The sequence below is a fragment of the Caretta caretta genome, chromosome 28 (assembly GCF_965140235.1).
Source record: "Caretta caretta isolate rCarCar2 chromosome 28, rCarCar1.hap1, whole genome shotgun sequence".
Lineage (NCBI taxonomy): Eukaryota > Metazoa > Chordata > Testudines > Cheloniidae > Caretta > Caretta caretta.
Genome location: NC_134233.1, coordinates 9,703,470 through 9,722,734, shown reverse-complemented (window position 1 = coordinate 9,722,734; position 19,265 = coordinate 9,703,470). Strand labels below are relative to the sequence as shown.

Below are 19,265 nucleotides of genomic sequence, written 5' to 3'. Positions count from 1 at the left end.
GTGCCCGGCCGGGGGCGGGGCTTTGTCCAGCTGGGACCCGCCCCGGTGAGTGGGAGACCCCGGGGGGGGGAGCGCTGGCGGGGGGGGCAGGAAAGTGACTCTCTGCCCCCCACCTGCCCATCCCCCACTGCCGCCCCCTCCCCGCCCCGAGGGAGCCCTCCAGCTCCCCCCCCGCCCCCTTCAGTCAGCCCCTCAGAGGGCTCCCTGCTGCCAGGTGAACGGGGGCCGTGGGGGGGGGGGGGGACCATCACTTTCTGTTTATGTATTGGACAGGCTGGATTTTATATGACAAACGGTCCCCCTTTTCCAGCTAGTTCTTTAATAGCCTCATAAAATCCCCCCCGGTCTTGGCGTTTATCCCATGTTCTCAGTTGCGTAGTTTGTGACACGTTTTCTCTGTACGTCTCAAAGATTCCTAAAAAATATCCTCAACGTTTGCCCCACTTTTACTCGAGTTGTCTACTTCTAATTGAATATGCCCCTGAGAGCTTTCCCTGTCTCTGTAATTATAAATTACGACGAAAATCTCAGATTTACACCTTTTCTCAGATTCCTGAATATGGATCTAAAACGTTTGCCAATGTTGCCCATTTCCGCTCTATTCATTGACCAAATAGTGGTGGGAAATACACTCAGCGTTTACCTCCTATCAACAACTGCTATAAAATCCCAGTCATTTTCCACTTTCCTCTCTATAATTTGCATAAATGGATCCAAAATCCCTCAGATTTCCACCCTTTCTCTTTCATTTCTGAACACTGATCTCAAATCTCAGGTTTCCCTCTTACGATGTCATCATCAAATGTCAATTAAAAATCCTCTTGGGTTTGGGGCTGTTCCCCATGTCTCTAAATCCTAGCAACTTGTCCTTCCTTGGGGGGAACCTATCGCCCTCCATGGGTCTCCGTGAGGGGGGGGCTTCCCGCAGTGCAAAGATGTAGCCAACTCTGGGGTGGATCCATGGTGGCCATTATTTGCTAGTGACAGAGTATGGAAATTTCATACTTATTTTGGCCCTCCATGGCTTCCCTTCTCCTGTTAAAGAGGCGTCCCCCCGGGCTCCCTCTGCCTGTGTGACTGGCCAGCAGGGGGTGGTGATAACTTTCTATCCACTTACCAGACACTGTGAGGGAACATTGTTGCTGGGGGGGCAGGTGTCTGTGTGGGGAGATTGCAGCGGGAGCTGAAGGGACATTGTGGTAGGGGGAGGCCTCTGGGTGGCTGGGCAGGGGGGACCCTAGTCAGGTTGGTGGGTTCTGGAGGGTTTGGGGTTTCGCGGGGTAGTTCTGAAGTGCCCAGCCCTAAGGCTATGGGTCCTGGAGGTGGGTATCGCTGGGGGCCTGTTGGCTGCAGACCGGTGGGTGTCTCTTGGGCAGGTGGGGCAGGGGATTAGACGCTGCCTGGTGCTGTGCCAGGGGCTCTGTCTGGGATTGCCCAGCTGGCTCCTGGGACCATTGCCATGCCCAGTGCACAGAGCTGTGGTGGGGCGGTCCCTGGCGTAGAGTGAGGGGTCCTCCTGTAAAGTGTGAGGGGGTCGTGCTGGGAGGAGGAGGGGGTCCCAGGCAAATGGGCTGGCAGATCCTGGTGGAGGGCAGGTGGGGGTCCTAGGCAGGCAATGGGGAAATCCCAGGCAGGCAGTGAAGGACTATAAAATGACTCTACACAAACAGCCCCCCACCCCATTTCTCCTGCCATTTGCAGGAGCAAATCCAGCCATGGGGGAGCAAACAACCCAGGAATGAGAGTTTCCTAGCAGACAGGCATGGAGAGGGCACAGGGAAAAGGAGATAGAGAGACTGACAGGGTCCGTGGGATAAAAGAGTTTTGAAAGAGATTTCCAGCTCTTTAATCTGCCCAGACAGATGTCTTACTGCACTGTGGGGAGAATCACTTTCCTGTGGACAAGACGAGGATGAGAGAGAGGAAAACCCAGTTCCTGACTCCATGTCCCTCCTGCTGGGGTGTGGCTGCCGTGGGGTCAGTGTCCGAGGGAATCCTCGAAAGGGACTCCTTTGGTTCTGCTTTTTTCTAGGATTGCATTCAGAGACTTTGTTTTGGGATGCGGGAGGGAGAAAGGAGGTTAAAAGTGTGTCTGTGGGCCTAGCCTGGCAGGAGGGGCCAGGTCTTTGCTGTAATCCAGAGATTGAGCATTTTCTCAGCACGGCAGAATCTCGGATCTCGCTCTGCAAGGAAAGAGCCTGGGGGAAGCGTGATGTGAAATGAACTAATGCCTGTTCCTAAACTTCCACAACAGCCCTTCTTGCCCGGCCAGGTTGCAGAACGACGCTCATGTTTCTTTCCGGTTCATCCCGTCCTCCCATGGGACAAGGGAGCGACATGGCTGCAGAGGAGCCAGCTCAGGTAGGGGTTATTGTGGGGGGTTCTGATTTGTTCCTGCAGGAGAGAGAGGGACAGCAAATACACGGGAGAGGGGAAGGTTTGCACCGTCTGGTTTGGAGGTTGGAGCGGGGCAGGAAATGCACAGGGTGGAGAAAGGGAGGAGACCAGGGGGTGGCAGACCTGCTGGGAGTTGTTTAATAAGTGGCCTAGATACTAGGAAGAGACCCATGAGGTTCGGAGGTGGAAATGCTCCAATCTGGTGAACAGAAAATAACCTACCTAGATGGGGCTGGGAAAAAGGAGCAGACTCGTAGTGCTGGAGCCTGACCCAACTAACCAGCGGGTGCCTTGAAATACGAAGGGGGAAGCCACCAGTCAGGCTTAGGGGAGATTCCCCTGCTTCATATCCAGCTCTAAGAGTGGCTAAGTCATTATGCAAGGTAACCTATTTCCCCTTCTTTTTTCCTGCCTCCCCACCCCCCCGACGTTCTTGTTAAACCCAGGATTTGAGCTGGAAATGGGCCACCTTGATTATCATACACATTGTAAGGAGAGTGATCACTTTAGATAAGCTATTACCAGCAGGAGAGTGGGGTGGGAGGAGGTATTTTTTTCATGATTTGTGTGTATATAAAAAGCTCTTCTACACTTTCCACAGTTTGCATCCGATGAAGTGAGCTGTAGCTCACGAAAGCTTATGCTCAAATAAATTGGATTGTCTCAAAGGTGCCACAAGTCCTCCTTTTCTTTTCACAAGGAGGAGGGTGTTGGGCTTCCTACAAGAGATCTCTCCCTAGACCCTGCTCGGGGCAGCATCTCCAGTATCAGTCTGTGGCTAGTAGGTGTGTGATGGATCTGCTGGGAGAGAGGAGGGGTGTCTCTTTGCCCCCTCACCCTGGTGTTTCCTGGGTGCTCTGAGCGGGGTGGGGGTGGGACTCTGTTGGCTGCGGTCCACCCAGAGTTTCCGTTTGATTGGCTCCTCTCCCCCACGAATAGTGGGGCTGTGAGTGGGGCAGCAGGTCCTGAGTGTGGGGCTCTTGCTCTTTCAGGGGCCGGTGACCTTCGAGGAGGTGGCTGTGTATTTCACCAGGGAAGAGGGGGCTCTGCTGGACCCCGCTCAGAGAGCCCTCTCCAGAGACGTCATGCAGGAGAACTGTGAGAGTGTGACCTCGCTGGGTAAGGGTTCCTGTCCCCTCGGTTCTTGGAAGGGGAACGGAAGAGATGAGGTTCATGCCACCCCCACAATGCCACCTCTGCTCTGTCCTGTTCCAGCATCACACCACCATGCCCGTGACACACACACGACCAGAGACCCTCCCCTGCTGCTGAACGCTGTGGGAAGAGAGCACAGGAGCAGAATCGCACAGTGTCAAATATCTCCTGTTTGCACAAGTAAAACGGGGGGTTAGGTCCAGCATAACAAACAGAAGCTTCCTACCCCTGGCCTTCTCTCAAACCCTGAGCCTTCTCCACCCAGACCAGAATGTGCTTGGGGTGTAAGAAGCAGGCTGCTGGGGTCAGAGCGGCTGGTCCAGGGTTACTGATCACACAGACCTTGAATGGTGGCTGGGGGAATCCAGACAAGGGAGCTCCAGCAGCAGAGCATTGAAACTCAGCCAGGATTACAGATGACACAACTCCTCACTGCTCCGGATTGCCCCGTGCATGGGACAGTGGCCTCGGTTGCTGGTGAAAATTCTTGAGACCTGGAGAGTTGCTCCCCCCATCCCCATGTGCACTAGCCACAATCTCTCTTCTCTGCAGACTTGGTTTTTTGAGTCCCTCATTCCTGAAGTCACATGACCCCGATTCTTATTTTTCACATTCTGCTTTTCTAGACTATTTAGAGTCTGTTGCTTCTGAATGATAGTTTCTAATTTCCCAGTGTTCTCCACACGCAGGGATTTTCCTACTCCCTCCCATTGCACTGGACTCATTAGATTCCCTAGTATTTCAGAATGGCCACACTGGGACAGACCAAAGGTCCATCTAGCCCAGTGTCCTGTCTTCCGACAGTGACCAGCGCCGGGTGTCCCAGAGGGAATGAACAGAACAGGGAATCATGAAGTGATTCATCTCCTGTCACCCATTCACAGCTTATGACAAACAGAAGTTAGGGACACCATCCCTGCCCATCCTGGCTAATAACCATTCACGGACGTGTCCTCAATAGATTTCTCATGGTGTTTTTTTTTTTTTTTTTTTTGTAACCCTATTATAATCTTGGCCTTCACAACGTCCTCTGGCAAGGAGTTCCCCAGGTTGACTGTGCATTGTGTGAAGAAATACTTCCTTTTGTTTCTTATAAACCTGCTGCCTATTAATTTGATTGGGTGATTCCTAGTCCTTGTGTTATGAGAAGGAGTAAATGACACGTCCTTATTTACTTTCTCCTCGGCAGTTTTTATTTTATAGACCTCTCTCATATCCCCCCTTTGTCTCTTTTCCAAGCTGAATAGTCCCGGTCTTTTTCATCTTTCCCCGGACAGAAGAGTTTCATACCTGTAATCATTTGGGTTGCCCTTTTCTGAACCTTTTCCAATTCCAATATATCTTTTTTTGAGATGGGGCAACCACATCTGCAGGCAGTATTCGAGATGTGGGTGTACCATGGTTTTATATAGAGGCGATATGATATTTTCTGTCTTCTTATCTATCCATTTCAGAATGATTCCCAACATTCTCTTTGCTTTTTGACTGCCGTGGCACACTGAGTTGATGTTTTCAGAGAACTGTGCCCAGTGACTCCAAGATCCCTCTGTTGAGTGGAAACAGCTCATTTAGAGCCCATCATTTTATATGTGTAGTTGGGATTATGTTTTCCAATGGGCTGCAATATGGTGCTATCCTGACACCTTGTACTGCTGAGATCCTGCATTCATTGATATCCCTGCCCTTCCTGTTCCCGTTCTCATAAAACAAGAAGAGCATCCAAATGCGTGTTTACCTTCATTCCCTCAGCGGTCCTCATGGGAATCCCTGATTGGTTCCAAAGTGTATTAAAACCTTTCTTAAAGGGTTACCTCTTGGTGGTTATCAGGTCCTGTGAGTTTGTAGCCCAGAAAGACCCCCCTCAGTCAGCTCAAACTCAGCTGTTTATCCCCCAAAAGTCTGTCGTCTTCAGTCTCCTGAATGAGGGGAAATCCGTCACTACCCCTTTCTGCGTTGGGTAAAGCTTCAAAAAGTGGAGCTCTGCATAACCAGCCTTGAGATCTGGCATTCATCACCCTGTAGTGATACCAGCTTGCACAGGAAACCCATCCCGCAGCCCTTCCTGGTATCATGTGGCGCATCTCGGCATCATAGTCTGTGAAGAATTCATGCTTTCAAGGGCTGGCTTAGATATACAGATAACAGTCATAATTAGGGCAAGAGTTTGCAGGCAATGAAAAGAGAGTAATTGACAAACGTGAGCAATATCTAATCCTTTAAAGCCTGAAAGTGCCTTGGGGGGAGGGGACAGGAGCCGGCTGTGTGTGGGCGGTGGGGCTCAGATACTGGGCATTGAGAGCCTAGAGCCAGCTGTGCGCAGGAGAGACGGGGCATGAACCAGCTGTGTGCAGGGGAGATGAGCAGGGGAGAGGTGCTGTGGACACGGCTGCGAGCAGCTGTGAGTGCCGTCCTCTCTGCAGCATGATGAGAGAGCCTGGCGTCCCACTGCCGATCCCAGACTTGTATGAGGAGGGAAGAAATTGGCATCAAGTCTCAGCCGCAGCCAGCCTGTGCCCTGGGGAGGAGACGGGTGTCTCCAGGGAGAAATCTGGGGGATTGTGACCCTGCGTGTCCCACCCTCCCTCTGATCAGCAATTCCTGATATTAACGGTGATTCCAGAAACAAAGAGTAATTTTGGGAAAAAATGCAGTCCTAGCGACAATTTCCAGAAAACACTGGCCCTGGTTGTAACATTAAATCCGATAGTCTCAAGACCTAGGCCTGTGTTGATCAGATCTGTCACTCTGCCTTCACGGAGTTCACTCTGCTGGTGGGTTGTACCCCTTCCCCCATTCTGTGTCTGCCTTGTCTATTTAGATTGTAACTTCTTCAGGGCACGGGCCATCAATGCTTCTCGGTTTGTACTGTGCCTAGCAAAATGAGGACCCACTGTTAGTTGGCCCTTAGGCACTAAGGTAATGAATATGATTTATAATAACCATCTCCTGGCACTTTGAGCCAAGGAAGCCGGCCTTCGGATGTTACTACTTAAAAGTGAGCTGGGCTTAAAAGCATGGAATATTCTTTGTGACAAGTATCCCACAAATTCCACTGACCTCCCTTGTTTTCTTTGCCTTGAGCAGGGTTTCCAGTTTCCAGAACTGATGTGATCTCGCAGCTGGAACGAGGGGAGGAGTCGTGGGTCCCAGACCTTCATGGCTCTAAGAAAAAAGTGCTCCCGAGAGCTGCCTTCATAGGTGAGGCATTGGTTAAACCAACCCCAAAACTGTCGGTGAATACAGGAAACATTTGGGATGCCCTACAAAGACCTTGTGAGCTCTCCAAGTTCAGGATTGTTCCCTGCAGATGTGGAATCGTTAGGCAGAGGTCACTCATGGCTTCCCACCTATCCTGACTGACAACTGGCAGCAGGTCCCTCCCCAATCTTGCTGTCCCCTGAGATTTCTTCTGAGATACGGACCCAGAACTGATCCCTTCCTTTCTCTCCTCTGGGGAAGGTTTAAGGGAAAATCAGCTCCTGATAGGTTTGATCTGTCCTGTACACGTTTTCGTTCCTTCATCCCTTTTTCCGTTCTTCTCTCTGAGATTTCCTTTCTCTCTGGCGCAGGCAGAGACTTACGTCTGGATTCTCTCGGTCTCCCGTCAGGTGTTGGGATGGTGAGTGAAAATGAGGAGGAACCCCAGCAGGAAGATGCTGAGCGAGTAGAAGCCCATGGGATGTTGTCAGGAAGGTCCAAAGGGAATGATTCTGGGAGCTGTGCACGCCCAGAAAAAACAAAAGCCTGTGAGAGTCAGCAGAGGCCAGAGGAAAACTTCGGTAGCCAGTCAGACCTTATTACACGTGAGAGAATGAACTTGGAAGGAACACGCTACACATGCCTCGAGTGTGGGAAAAGCTTCAAAGGGAGCTCGGACCTTCTCACACATCAGAGAATCCACACGGGTGAGAAACCTTATGGATGCCCTGAGTGTGGCAAACACTTCAATCAAAGCTCAGCCCTTATCACACATCAGCGAATCCACACAGGTGAGAAACCTTATGGATGCCCTGAGTGTGGGAAACACTTCAAGCAGAGCTCACACCTTATTACACATTGGAAAATCCACACGGGTGAGAAACCTTATGGATGCCCTGAGTGTGGGAAACACTTCAAGCGGAGCTCACACCTTATTACACATTGGCGAATCCATACGGGTGAGAAACCTTATGGATGCCGTGAGTGTGGCAAACACTTCAATCAAAGCTCAGCCCTTATCACACATCAGCGAATCCACACAGGAGAGAGGCCCTACACGTGCTCTGAGTGTGGGAGAAGCTTCAATCAGCGCTCAACCCTTATTAGACATCTGAAAATCCACATGGGAGTGATCTGTAACAAATGCCTTGACTAGGGCTGGCCAAAGGTATTTTTTTCTTTTAAATCACATTTGCTAATTCCCACTTAGTGATCTGTGCCCCATCTTCACCGTGGTTACTCAGCTCCCCCAGATGAGTTGCCTGCTCCTGCCTTTTGCAGCTCACCCTTCTTTGGGGTCAGTCCTGTGATGTTTTCTATCAACTCCTTTCCTTTTGGGTCAAAGGAGCGTGTGTCCCTCCAGCCAGGAATGTTCATCAGCTCCAGGTGGGGGAGAGAGGTTTGTTCCCAACAAGCTACACTGAGGCAAAAACTACCCGTGCCTTACATCCACTAGGACTGTACATGGCGTTGGCTGCTCAAGTTAGTGATCTTGGTGTTAAAAGACAATTACAGTTGTCGTGCAGATGCAGCCGAGGTGCAGTGGTTGGCATTAGCTTTCCCCTTGACCTGACCTAAACTCCATCACATGTCCTAGTCTAAACAAAGCCTGAGCATCACAGTTATACTGTTCCCCCATTTAAAAACCATTGTTAGTCATCAAGTTCCCCCACCAGGATCATATTGTTTCATTCCCAGTTGTTCATCAGAGCGCTGTTGCTTCAGGTTTTCCTGAAGGCAGATATTTTTACTCCCGTTTTCCTCCCTTAAAATATATTGAAGTATAACAAAGAGCAGGAATAGGGAAGGGATAGGGAAAAATGTCTTTTCCCCTCTGTAACAACAGAAGAACATAGGGTAAATCAGAGGGATTCTCCATCACCATCTCTATCCCCCTGTTCTTCAATTGGTAAGGTCAGTATTTCCCGAAGGGGCTGGGAAGAGGATTCTCTAGTAAATGATTTGGAACTAAGCAAAAGACCCATTCATTTGCCTCCCAAAGCAGTTGTGGCCCATGCCCTGCAGGAGGTTGCTCCTGAAGATCTTCCCTTCCTAATCAGGTGCATGTTGCCTCTTATTTGGGAAATGCAATCCCTTCCTAGGTAGAGATGGGAAAAATGGAAGTGACATTTCTGTTCAGCTCACTCCTGGGAGATGCTGTAAATGTGTAGGAAATGACATCCATGAGGAATGTGATAGAGCTGCAGAAAGACACCCATTTTGAGTAGATACCTGACATTTGGTGTCTTAGAGGGATTCTAAGCCGCACCTGAATTTAGTCCCTTATTTAAATCTGTGCCACCAGATTAAAGAAACAAAAGGGCATATTTGGGGGAGTTCTACCTCAGTATCGCTACTGGTATGTTGTGTGGTTGGTGAAGAATTCTACGCCAGAGCCGTGTAAAATTGCTACAACTAAGGTCAAAGATTTGACAAGAACTCAGGTAGAAATGAGAGGTACGAGTGGTTGATTTTCACCCCAGAGATGGACGCTATGGTGACCTGTGGCCAAGGTAAACTGTTTTTAGAATTGCTCACACTTCTAAAGGATGCCATGATGAAACTGGGAACAACTGTCTTTTACCATTTGGATCCCAAGTTTCCTGAAGCACAGAGAGAAACAGCTGATTCCTTCAGAGCCATGCCATGCCTATGGGTCCCAAACTGGCTGCCTTGCTGGACAAGAAGCACTTCCGTGTTGGTTAAATGATGGTAGCCAATGAGGGAATGTAACAGATTCCAAGTTCAGACTGCAGGATACATGAATGCTGAGTCCAGAGTCTGTGGTTTGGTCTCTTAGTTTTGCTCTTGAGTCTAATGCATGTGTCTCACTTTTCCGCCTCCTGCTACTCTGAAAGATTAGAAAGTGTGAAAGTAGAGCACAGGTGGTTTTTCTCATGATGCAGCCTTCCCACGTAGTGTGAGACCCCTTCCACCCACACAGGTGAGCCAGAGAGTTCCCCAGGGCTCTTGTTCACAAAGCAAAGATGTCACATTAGGCAGGAGATGTCAAGATCTACAATGGTGATGGGCGAGTGATGGGAGCTTTTCTGGGTGGTTGTTGTTTGGTTGTTTTTTTTCCATGTAATTTTTGTTTTGTTTTTGCAACTAGTTCTTTTTATAGCTGCTGAGCCCCCTTGTCCTTTTGAGCACAGCTCTTTAACCCTCAGGCCTGGCTCTGGAAACCTCAGAACCGGCTTTGCGTTTTTTTTTTCATGTTTGCTATCTTTGGAGTTCGCAGGAGTTCCCCAGGGCTCTTGTTCGCAAAGCAAAGATGTCACATTAGGCAGGAGATGTCAAGATCTACAATGGTGATGGGCGAGTGATAGGAGCTTTTCTGGGTGGTTGTTGTTTGGTTGTTTTTTTTCCATGTAATTTTTGTTTTGTTTTTGCAACGAGTTCTTTTTATAGCTGCTGAGACCCTTGTCCTTTTGAGCACAGCTCTTTAACCCTCAGGCCTGGCTCTGGAAACCTCAGAACCGGCTTTGCGGTTTTTTTTTCATGTTTGCTATCTTTGGAGTTCGCACATCCAGACGACATGCGGTTCACAGCAGCGGATACTTTGAGAAACCTGCTGGGTGAAGCAGGCCTTTTCCAAACTGACATTGGCCCAAATTCTGCCTCAGTTCAGCTGGATTGGGACACGTCTGTGTCAAAGGAGTGGTTCACACCTGATTTGCCTAGAGACCTCAGAGGAGGGGTAGTTAGATATAGGATAAGTAGGAATCGACAACAATGAAGTTAAATATAAAGGTGAAAGACCCTCACCTTGCAGGTCAACAAGCCTGTTCTGTTCTTTCCCTCCAATGCATCCGGCACTGGTCGCTCTCAGGTAGCACACTGGGCTTGACGGACCATTGGTCTGACCCAGTCTATGACCTGTCGTGCGTTCTTATGGAAGTCCTCTGCGGCCTTGTCTACATGGGCAAGTTTCTGCACAGGAAAGCAGCTTTCTGTGGTGTAACTCCCGAGGTGCGCACGCAGATTTCGTGATGCATGATAGAAAGGGGCCATGACAGGGACACACTGCCGTGTGGGGTCAAAGTGAAGGAGCTGTGACATGCCTACCACAAGGTGCAGGAGGCAAACTGCTGCTCCATATTGGGGGCTAACTAACCCCAGCATCACGGCAAGAATCTACCTAGCAGCTGGAGAAAAAATATGTATGAGAGTCAAAGACACCCCCACGTGGCCTGTCTCTTCCCCAATCTCAACACCTGGAAGATTGTCTGGAAGACTCATTATTTGAACTGCGGAGATTGGTCCCAGGCTGAGAGGGAATTCAGTCTGTGTATTAAGAACTCAACATGGCCTGGAGCAACCAGTGAGTGAGAAAAGCTGTTTGATCCAATTCTTGCTTAGTAGATTCAAATTAGAGTTTAGACTGGGAGTCTGTTTTCATTTGTTATGTAAACACTTTTGACCTCTGTGACCAATACTTATACTCAGTTAAAATCTAACTTTCTGGAGTTAATAAAGTTATTTTACTATTTTATACTTACTCCTGAGTTTGTCCAAAGTGCTTGGGAAAGTTGCTCACATGACAAAGGCTGGTGCATGTCCCCTTTATTTTTGATGAAGTGGCGAACTAATTAATGAGCTTACACTTTTCAAGAGAAGGCCGTGAGCCGTGTAAGATGGTACATTTCTGAGGTGCAAGGCTGAGAGCTGGGGAGATATGCTGGTGTCTCTGTATAATTGAGGAGTGGTTTATAGAGCATTCATGCAACTGAGTTGGGTGCTTTGCTGCATGTTGTTGGCCAAATGATCATAGAATCCTAGGATATCGGGGTTGGAAGGGACCTCAGGAGGTATCTAGTCCAACCCCCTGCCCAGAGGAGGACCAATCCCCAACTAAATCATCCCAGCCAGGGCTTTCTCAAGCCTGATCTTAAAAACTTCTAAGGAAGCAGATTCCACCACCTCCCAAGGTAACCCATTCCAGTATTTCACCACCCTCCTAGTGAAAAAGTTTTTCCTAATATCCAACCTAAATCTCCCCCACTGCAACTTGACCATTACTCCTTGTCCTGTCATCTGCTGTCACTGAGAATAGTCTAGATCCGTCCTCTTTGGATCCACCCTCATTTAGTTCAAAGCAGCTATGACATCCCCCCTCATTCTTCTCTTCTGTAGAGTAAACAATCCCAGTTCCTCTGGCCAGGAGGGATTTAAAGGTGGTTAGCCTTCCCTTTCTATTTATGACTCTATCCTACCGCAGGAAGTCGTCCTAAGTTACGCTGCTCCCGCTGCGTGAATAACAGAGCTGGATTTGACGTCGCTTCAGTCGACTTACTGCTCTGTCTACACTGGGCTGGGTCGATGGGAGACGCTCTTCGGTCAATTTACCTTTTTCCTGCCGTTCCTGGCGCAGTCCCAACGGCGACTGGAGAGCGCTCTGCTGTCAATTTAGTGGGTTTTCACTCAACCCCCATGACATCAACCCCCAGTGGATCCACCGCAGCAAACAGAGCCTACCAACCATGGATGTGTGTGTTAGTAGAGATCAAAGCGAATGTTAAATGTTCAAATGTATTGGGTGTTTAAACCTGAAAACTCGTGGAATGTTGTTTGCACTGTTTTCACGTCTCTGTGTCGTGTTACGCTGTGATAGCAAAGAGTTGCCTTGTGTAGACCCCTGTCACTAAATAATCCCTCAAAGGAGAATGAAGGTGTGTGGGATGCAAGTGAAGAAAAGGTTCATTTCCAAAGAAGGGGTGGTAAGAAGCAGGATCCCTGGGCGGGGGGCAGGAGGGTGTGGTTTGCACTGTTGTTGCCCAGGGTGGGAATGGGGAAGTGGGCTCTGGCTTAAAGCGGTGTCAGGCTTCGGGGGGCTGGGTTCAGAGCTGGAGGTTCGGGTTGGGGTGAGGGTTGGGCTACAGTTTTGGTTCAGGGGTTTCGAGTTGGGGGGCAGGTTATGGGGTCAGGGTTCCAGTTGGGTTCCGGGTAGCGGGTGGGGTTTAGATTTTGGGGGGAGGGTTTGGCCAGCAGCAGCATAGAAGTGCGGGTGGCAATGGGGTGCAGCCAATAGTGATAAGTCGGGGGTCTTTTAGGTCGTTTCAGTGTCAGTAGCACCCTGGGGTGGGGGTAGGGTCATGTTTACGACAGGGGGCTAAAGTGTTGGGGAAGGGGGTGGCAAGTTGACCCATCCCACTTCGCACTTCCCACACGGACACGCACAATACGTCGAAGGCGTGGACGCACACACGTCACACACACACGATGACACAAAACGGCACACAACACGACACAAAAAAACACACGATGCAAACACACACACAACATGACACAGAAAGCATCACACACAAAACATCACACACACGACCCACAACATGTCACACACACACACTCAACGCAACACTACCCACAACATGTCACACTCAACACAACACGACCCACAACATGTCACAAAAACACACTCAACACAACACAACCCACAACACGTCACACTCACACACTCAACACGACCCATAACACGTCTCACACTCAACATGACCCACAACACATCTCACAACACGTCTCACACACACTCAAAGACACACAGCATGTTGCACGTACGTCGCATACACACAACTTCGCACACACAGTTTGTCGCATGTCGCACATATCACGTCACGCACTTGTCTGACTATGCACATGCACAACACGTCGCACGCACACACACGACATGTCACAGACACGACGCACACAACATGACACGTGACACAAAATGGCACATGACACAAAATGGCACACGACATTGAGACACACATATGACACTGACACGTTGCACGTGGAACACACAGCATGTTGCACGTCACACTTTACATGTCACATGCACAACACATCACACACAGCCTGTTGCACGTTGTAGACAGCACGTCACATGTTGCACACACAACACAGTGCGCATCGCAGGCACGTTGCGCGTTGCACGTATACAGCATGTCACGGCTACACTGCACGTCGCACGCGCACATGCACAACATGACACACAACCTGTCACACACACAAAAATCACAGCAACACAACACATCACACACTCAACAAAACACTCAAGAAAACACACAACCATGTCTCACACACACACGACACCACATGACAAACAACGTCTCACACACACAATCACGTCTCTCACACACGCCGACACACACTCACGCACACACGCACAGCACACGGCGGCTCTCACACACGGCACTGACACACACGACGTCTCACACACCCACGGCACGACATACGACACGTCACACGACACACAAGACGGCAGAGGACACGACACCGAAATCACACCCCGGAGACGACCCCCCGCGGGGGCGAGAGCGGAGCGGGGACGGTCGGGGGTACTCGGTCTCTGGGCGGCGCGTGGGGCCGGTGTGGGCGGGAGGGAAGAGGGCGGCAGGGCCGAGGGCGAGATTCCCAGACAAAGCCCAGAGGAGGAGGGGCTGGGGGGAGTTTCAGTTGGGGGCTGGCTGGAGACATGGAGTGAAGGGCAGACGGGGTTGTCTGGCTCACTGCCCCCCAAAATGGACCCGGCTGAGGGGTCCGGTTCTCTGCACCTACAGGCTCTGTGTTAGACCATGTCCCTGTCGTCTAATAAACCTCTGTTTTCCTGGCTGGCTGAGAGTCCCGTCTGACTGCGGAGTTGGGGGGCAGGACCCTCTGGCTTCCCCAGGACCCCGCCTGGGCGGACTGGCTGTGGGAAGCGCAGGGAGGGGCAGAGGAGGCTGAAGGCTGAAGGAGGCTGAAGACGTGTTGTGCGTGTCGTGTTGCATGTGTCGTGTGACGTGTTGTGTGTGTGACTTGTGTGTCGTTTTGTGTGTGTGTGACGTGTTTATGTGTGCGTGTTGTGGTCCATGTTGAGTGTGTGTGTGCCATGTTGTATGCCGTGTTGTGTGCATGTGACGGTGTGTGCTGTGTTGTGTGCCATTTTGTGTGCATGTTGTGTGTGTCGGTGTCATGTGTTGTGTGAGATATTTGTGTCTCGTGTTGTGTGTCGTGTGTCGTGTTGTCTGTGTGTGTGTGTCGTGTTGTGTGTGTGTGAGTGATATTTTGTGTGCGATGTTTTGTGCATCGTGTTGTGTGTGTGTGTCACGTGTGCCATTTTGTGTGTCATGTGAGGGGTTGTGTGTCGTATTGTGTGTGGGTGTCGGTGTCGTGTGTGATTTCTGTGTCACGTTGTCTGCCGTTTTGTGCGTCTCGTGTGTGTGTGTGTATGTGTCGGTGTCGTGTATTGTGTGTGATTTTTGTGTGTCGTGTTGTGTGCTGTTTTGTGTGTCATTTTATTTGTGTGTCATGTTGTTTGTGTGTCGGTGTCCTGTTTTGTGTGTGTGTGAGAGACGTGTTTCTGTATGTGTGACGTGTTCTCTCTGTGTGTGTCGGTGTCACGTTTTGTGTGTGTGATGTTTTGTGTGTGATGTGTATGTTGTCTTGGGTGTCCAAACAGGGTAATGCACAAAGCATTCCCCTCATGGAGGAAGAGTGACACAACGTGGCCACTCAGGAGTAACACACAAACAATCCCCCCCCTCCCTCCCCGGAGCAACAGTGATGTGTGTGGCCAATTCAGGTCATGCCCAAACCATTTCCCTCATGGAGAAAGAGTGACACCAGGTGGCCAATCCAGATAATGCACAAACCATTTCCCTCACAGAGCAACAGTGACACCGGGTGGCTAATCCAGGTATTGCACAAAGCATTTCCCTCATGGAGCAACAGTGACACTCGGTGGCCACTCACGGTAGTGCACAAATAATTTCCTTAACGGAGCAACAGTGACACCGGGTGGCCAGTCAGTGTAATGCACAAATCATTTCCCTCATGGAGCAAGAGTGACACCGGGCGGCCCCTTGGAGTAACACACAAATCATTTCCTCACGGAGCACCCGTTGCACAAACTGAGTTTAATAATAATAATAATAAAGAAAAAATAGTTTCACTAGAAAAGGTAGATTTTCAGTGATTATAAGGGATAGCAAACAGAAGAAGGCAGATTACGAAGCAAATACAAATAGACACACATACTAAGCCTAAGATCTTAAAGAGACTGGATTCAAGAAGTCATTTCCCATCCTAAATGTCTTTTGGCAACTTGAAGAGTTTCTGTACCTTAGAAGACCCGTTGTTTCTCTTTACAGACTAGACTCCTGTCTTAGTCTGGACTTCCCCCTTCTCATTCCCTTTGTCTCTTCAGGTACTTTCAGCAGCCTTTCTACTGCCCTGCATGATTTTCGTCCGCTCCGACTTCTCCATGGCTCCCGAGACCTCACCTGTGGGAATGCACACCTACCCTGTCCTACAAAGGGAGACGGCACCAGGAGAGCAGAGGAGAGAGCGAGTTGGCGAACACACGAGAAGACGGCGAGTGCGGACGAGGAACTGGAAGCGCCGACCTGGCAGCCGGGTCTGCAGCGGGCAGAGAGCGGAGGCCTGGTTCCGCCTCCTTGGAAAGAGGCCCAAGCGGCTCAGGCCCCTCCGGCCGCGTTCCCCTCCGGCGAGAGCTCCGGCACCATTCCTCGCCAGAGCCGCTGCGAGAGCCGAGCCGGAGCCCTCGCTCCCCAGCACTCGAGGGGGGCTGGGAATCTCGCCCTCGGCCCTGCCGCCCTCTTCCCTCCCGCCCACACCGGCCCCACGCGCCGCCCAGAGACCGAGTTCCCCCGACCGTCCCCGCTCCGCTCTCGCCCCCGCGGGGGGTCGTCTCCGGGGTGGGATTTCGGTGTCGTGTCCTCTGCCGTCTTGTGTGTCGTGTGACGTGTCGTATCTCGTGTCGTGGGTGTGTGAGACGTCGTGTGTGTCAGTGCCGTGTGTGAGAGCCGCCGTGTGCTGTGCGTGTGTGCGTGAGTGTGTGTCGGCGTGTGTGAGAGACGTGATTGTGTGTGTGAGACGTTGTTTGTCATGTGGTGTCGTGTGTGTGTGAGACGTGGTTGTGTGTTTTCTTGAGTGTGTGATGTGTTGTGTGTCCGTGTTGCTGTGATTTTTGTGTGTGTGACAGGTTGTGTGTCATGTTGTGCATGTGCGCGTGCGACGTGCAGTGTAGCCGTGACATGCTGTATACGTGCAACGCGCAACGTGCCTGCGATGCGCACTGTGTTGTGTGTGCAACATGTGACGTGCTGTCTACAACGTGCAACAGGCTGTGTGTGATGTGTTGTGCGTGTGACATGTAAAGTGTGACGTGCAACATGCTGTGTGTTCCACGTGCAACGTGTCAGTGTCATATGTATGTCTCAATGTCGTGTGCCATTTTGTGTCGTGTGCCATTTTGTGTTGTGTGCCATTTTGTGTCACGTGTCATGTTGTGTGCGTCGTGTCTGTGACATGTCGTGTGTGTGCGTGCGATGTGTTGTGCATGTGCATGTGCATAGTCAGACAAGTGCGTGACGTGATATGTGCGACATGCGACAAACTGTGTGTGCGAAATTGTGTGTATGCGACGTACGTGCAACATGCTGTGTGTCTTTGAGTGTGTGTGAGACGTGTTGTGAGATGTGTTGTGGGTCATGTTGAGTGTGAGACGTGTTATGGGTTGTGTTGAGTGTGTGAGTGTGACGTGTTGTGGGTTGTGTTGTGTTGAGTGTGTTTTTGTGACATGTTGTGGGTCGTGTTGTGTTGAGTGTGACATGTTGTGGGTCGTGTTGTGTTGAGTGTGTGTGTGTGACAAGTTGTGGGTCGTGTGTGTGATGTTTTGTGTGTGATGCTTTCTGTGTCGTGTTGTGTGTGTGTTTGCATCGTGTGTATTTTTGTTTGTCTTGTTGTGTGCCGTTTTGTGTCATCGTGTGTGTGTGACGTGTGTGCGTCCACGCCTTCGACGTATTGTGCGTGTCCGTGTGGGAAGTGCGAAGTGGGATGGGTCAACTTGCCACCCCCTTCCCCAACACTTTAGCCCCCTGTCGTAAACATGACCCTACCCCCACCCCAGGGTGCTATTGACACTGAAACGACCTAAAAGACCCCCGACTGATCACTATTGGCTGCACCCCATTGCCACCCGCACTTCTATGCTGCTGCTGGCCAAACCCTCCCCCCAAAATCTAAACCCCACCCCCTACCCGGAACCCAACTGGAACCCTGACCCCATAACCTGCCCCCCAACTCGAAACCCCTGAACGAAAACTGTAGCCCAACCCTCACCCCAACCCGAACCTCCAGCTCTGAACCCAGCCCCCCGAAGCCTGACACCGCTTTAAGCCAGAGCCCACTTCCCCATTCCCACCCTGGGCAACAACAGTGCAAACCACACCCTCCTGCCCCCCGCCCAGGGATCCTGCTTCTTACCACCCCTTCTTTGGAAATGAACCTTTTCTTCACTTGCATCCCACACACCTTCATTCTCCTTTGAGGGCTTATTTAGTGACAGGGGTCTACACAAGGCAACTCTTTGCTATTACAGGAAAACAGGACACAGAGAAGTGAAAACAGTGCAAACAACATTCCACGAGTTTTCAGGAGGTTTAAACACCCAATACATTTGAACATTTAACATTCGCTTTGATCTCTACTAACACACACATCCATGGTTGGGAGGCTCTGTTTGCTGCGGTGGATCCACTGGGGGTTGATGTCATGGGGGTTGAGTGAAAACCCACTAAATTGACAGCAGAGCGCTCTCCAGTCGCCGTTGGGACTGCGCCAGGAACGGCAGGAAAAAGGTAAATTGACCGAAGAGCGTCTCCCATCGACCCAGCCCAGTGTAGACAGAGCAGTAAGTCGACCGAAGCGACGTCAAATCCAGCTCTGTTATTCACGCAGCGGGAGCAGCGTAACTTAGGACGACTTCCTGCGGTAGGATAGAGTCATAAATAGAAAGGGAAGGCTAACCACCTTTAAATCCCTCCTGGCCAGAGGAACTGGGATTGTTTACTCTACAGAAGAGAAGAATGAGGGGGGATGTCATAGCTGCTTTGAACTAAATGAAGGTGGATCCAAAGAGGACGGATCTAGACTATTCTCAGTGACAGCAGATGACAGGACAAGGAGTAATGGTCAAGTTGCAGTGGGGGAGATTTAGGTTGGATATTAGGAAAAACTTTTTCACTAGGAGGGTGGTGAAATACTGGAATGGGTTACCTTGGGAGGTGGTGGAATCTGCTTCCTTAGAAGTTTTTAAGATCAGGCTTGAGAAAGCCCTGGCTGGGATGATTTCGTTGGGGATTGGTCCTCCTCTGGGCAGGGGGTTGGACTAGATACCTCCTGAGATCCCTTCCAACCCCGATATCCTAGGATTCTATGATCATTTGGCCAACAACATGCAGCAAAGCACCCAACTCAGTTGCATGAATGCTCTATAAACCACTCCTCAATTATACAGAGACACCAGCATATCTCCCCAGTTCTCAGCCTTGCACCTCAGAAATGTACCATCTTACACGGCTCACGGCCTTCTCTTGAAAAGTGTAAGCTCATTAATTAGTTCGCCACTTCATCAAAAATAAAGGGGACATGCACCAGCCTTTGTCATGTGAGCAACTTTCCCAAGCACTTTGGACAAACTCAGGAGTAAGTATAAAATAGTAAAATAACTTTATTAACTCCAGAAAGTT

General features: G+C 50.4%; 1 protein-coding gene across 1 annotated transcript in view; it reads left to right on the top strand.

Annotated features, from left to right (window-relative positions):
• The first annotated feature begins 3,272 nt into the window (after positions 1 to 3,272).
• The window catches only part of LOC142070236 (uncharacterized), a 56,151-nt gene continuing 40,158 nt past the window's right edge, over positions 3,273 to 19,265 (top strand). The window contains exons 1-3 of the mRNA XM_075123791.1: positions 3,273 to 3,516; positions 6,637 to 6,750; positions 7,122 to 7,730. Of these exons, the coding sequence (XP_074979892.1) occupies positions 3,483 to 3,516; positions 6,637 to 6,750; positions 7,122 to 7,730 (757 nt within the window). The 5' untranslated portion in view covers positions 3,273 to 3,482. The remainder of the gene's footprint in view (positions 3,517 to 6,636; positions 6,751 to 7,121; positions 7,731 to 19,265) is intronic.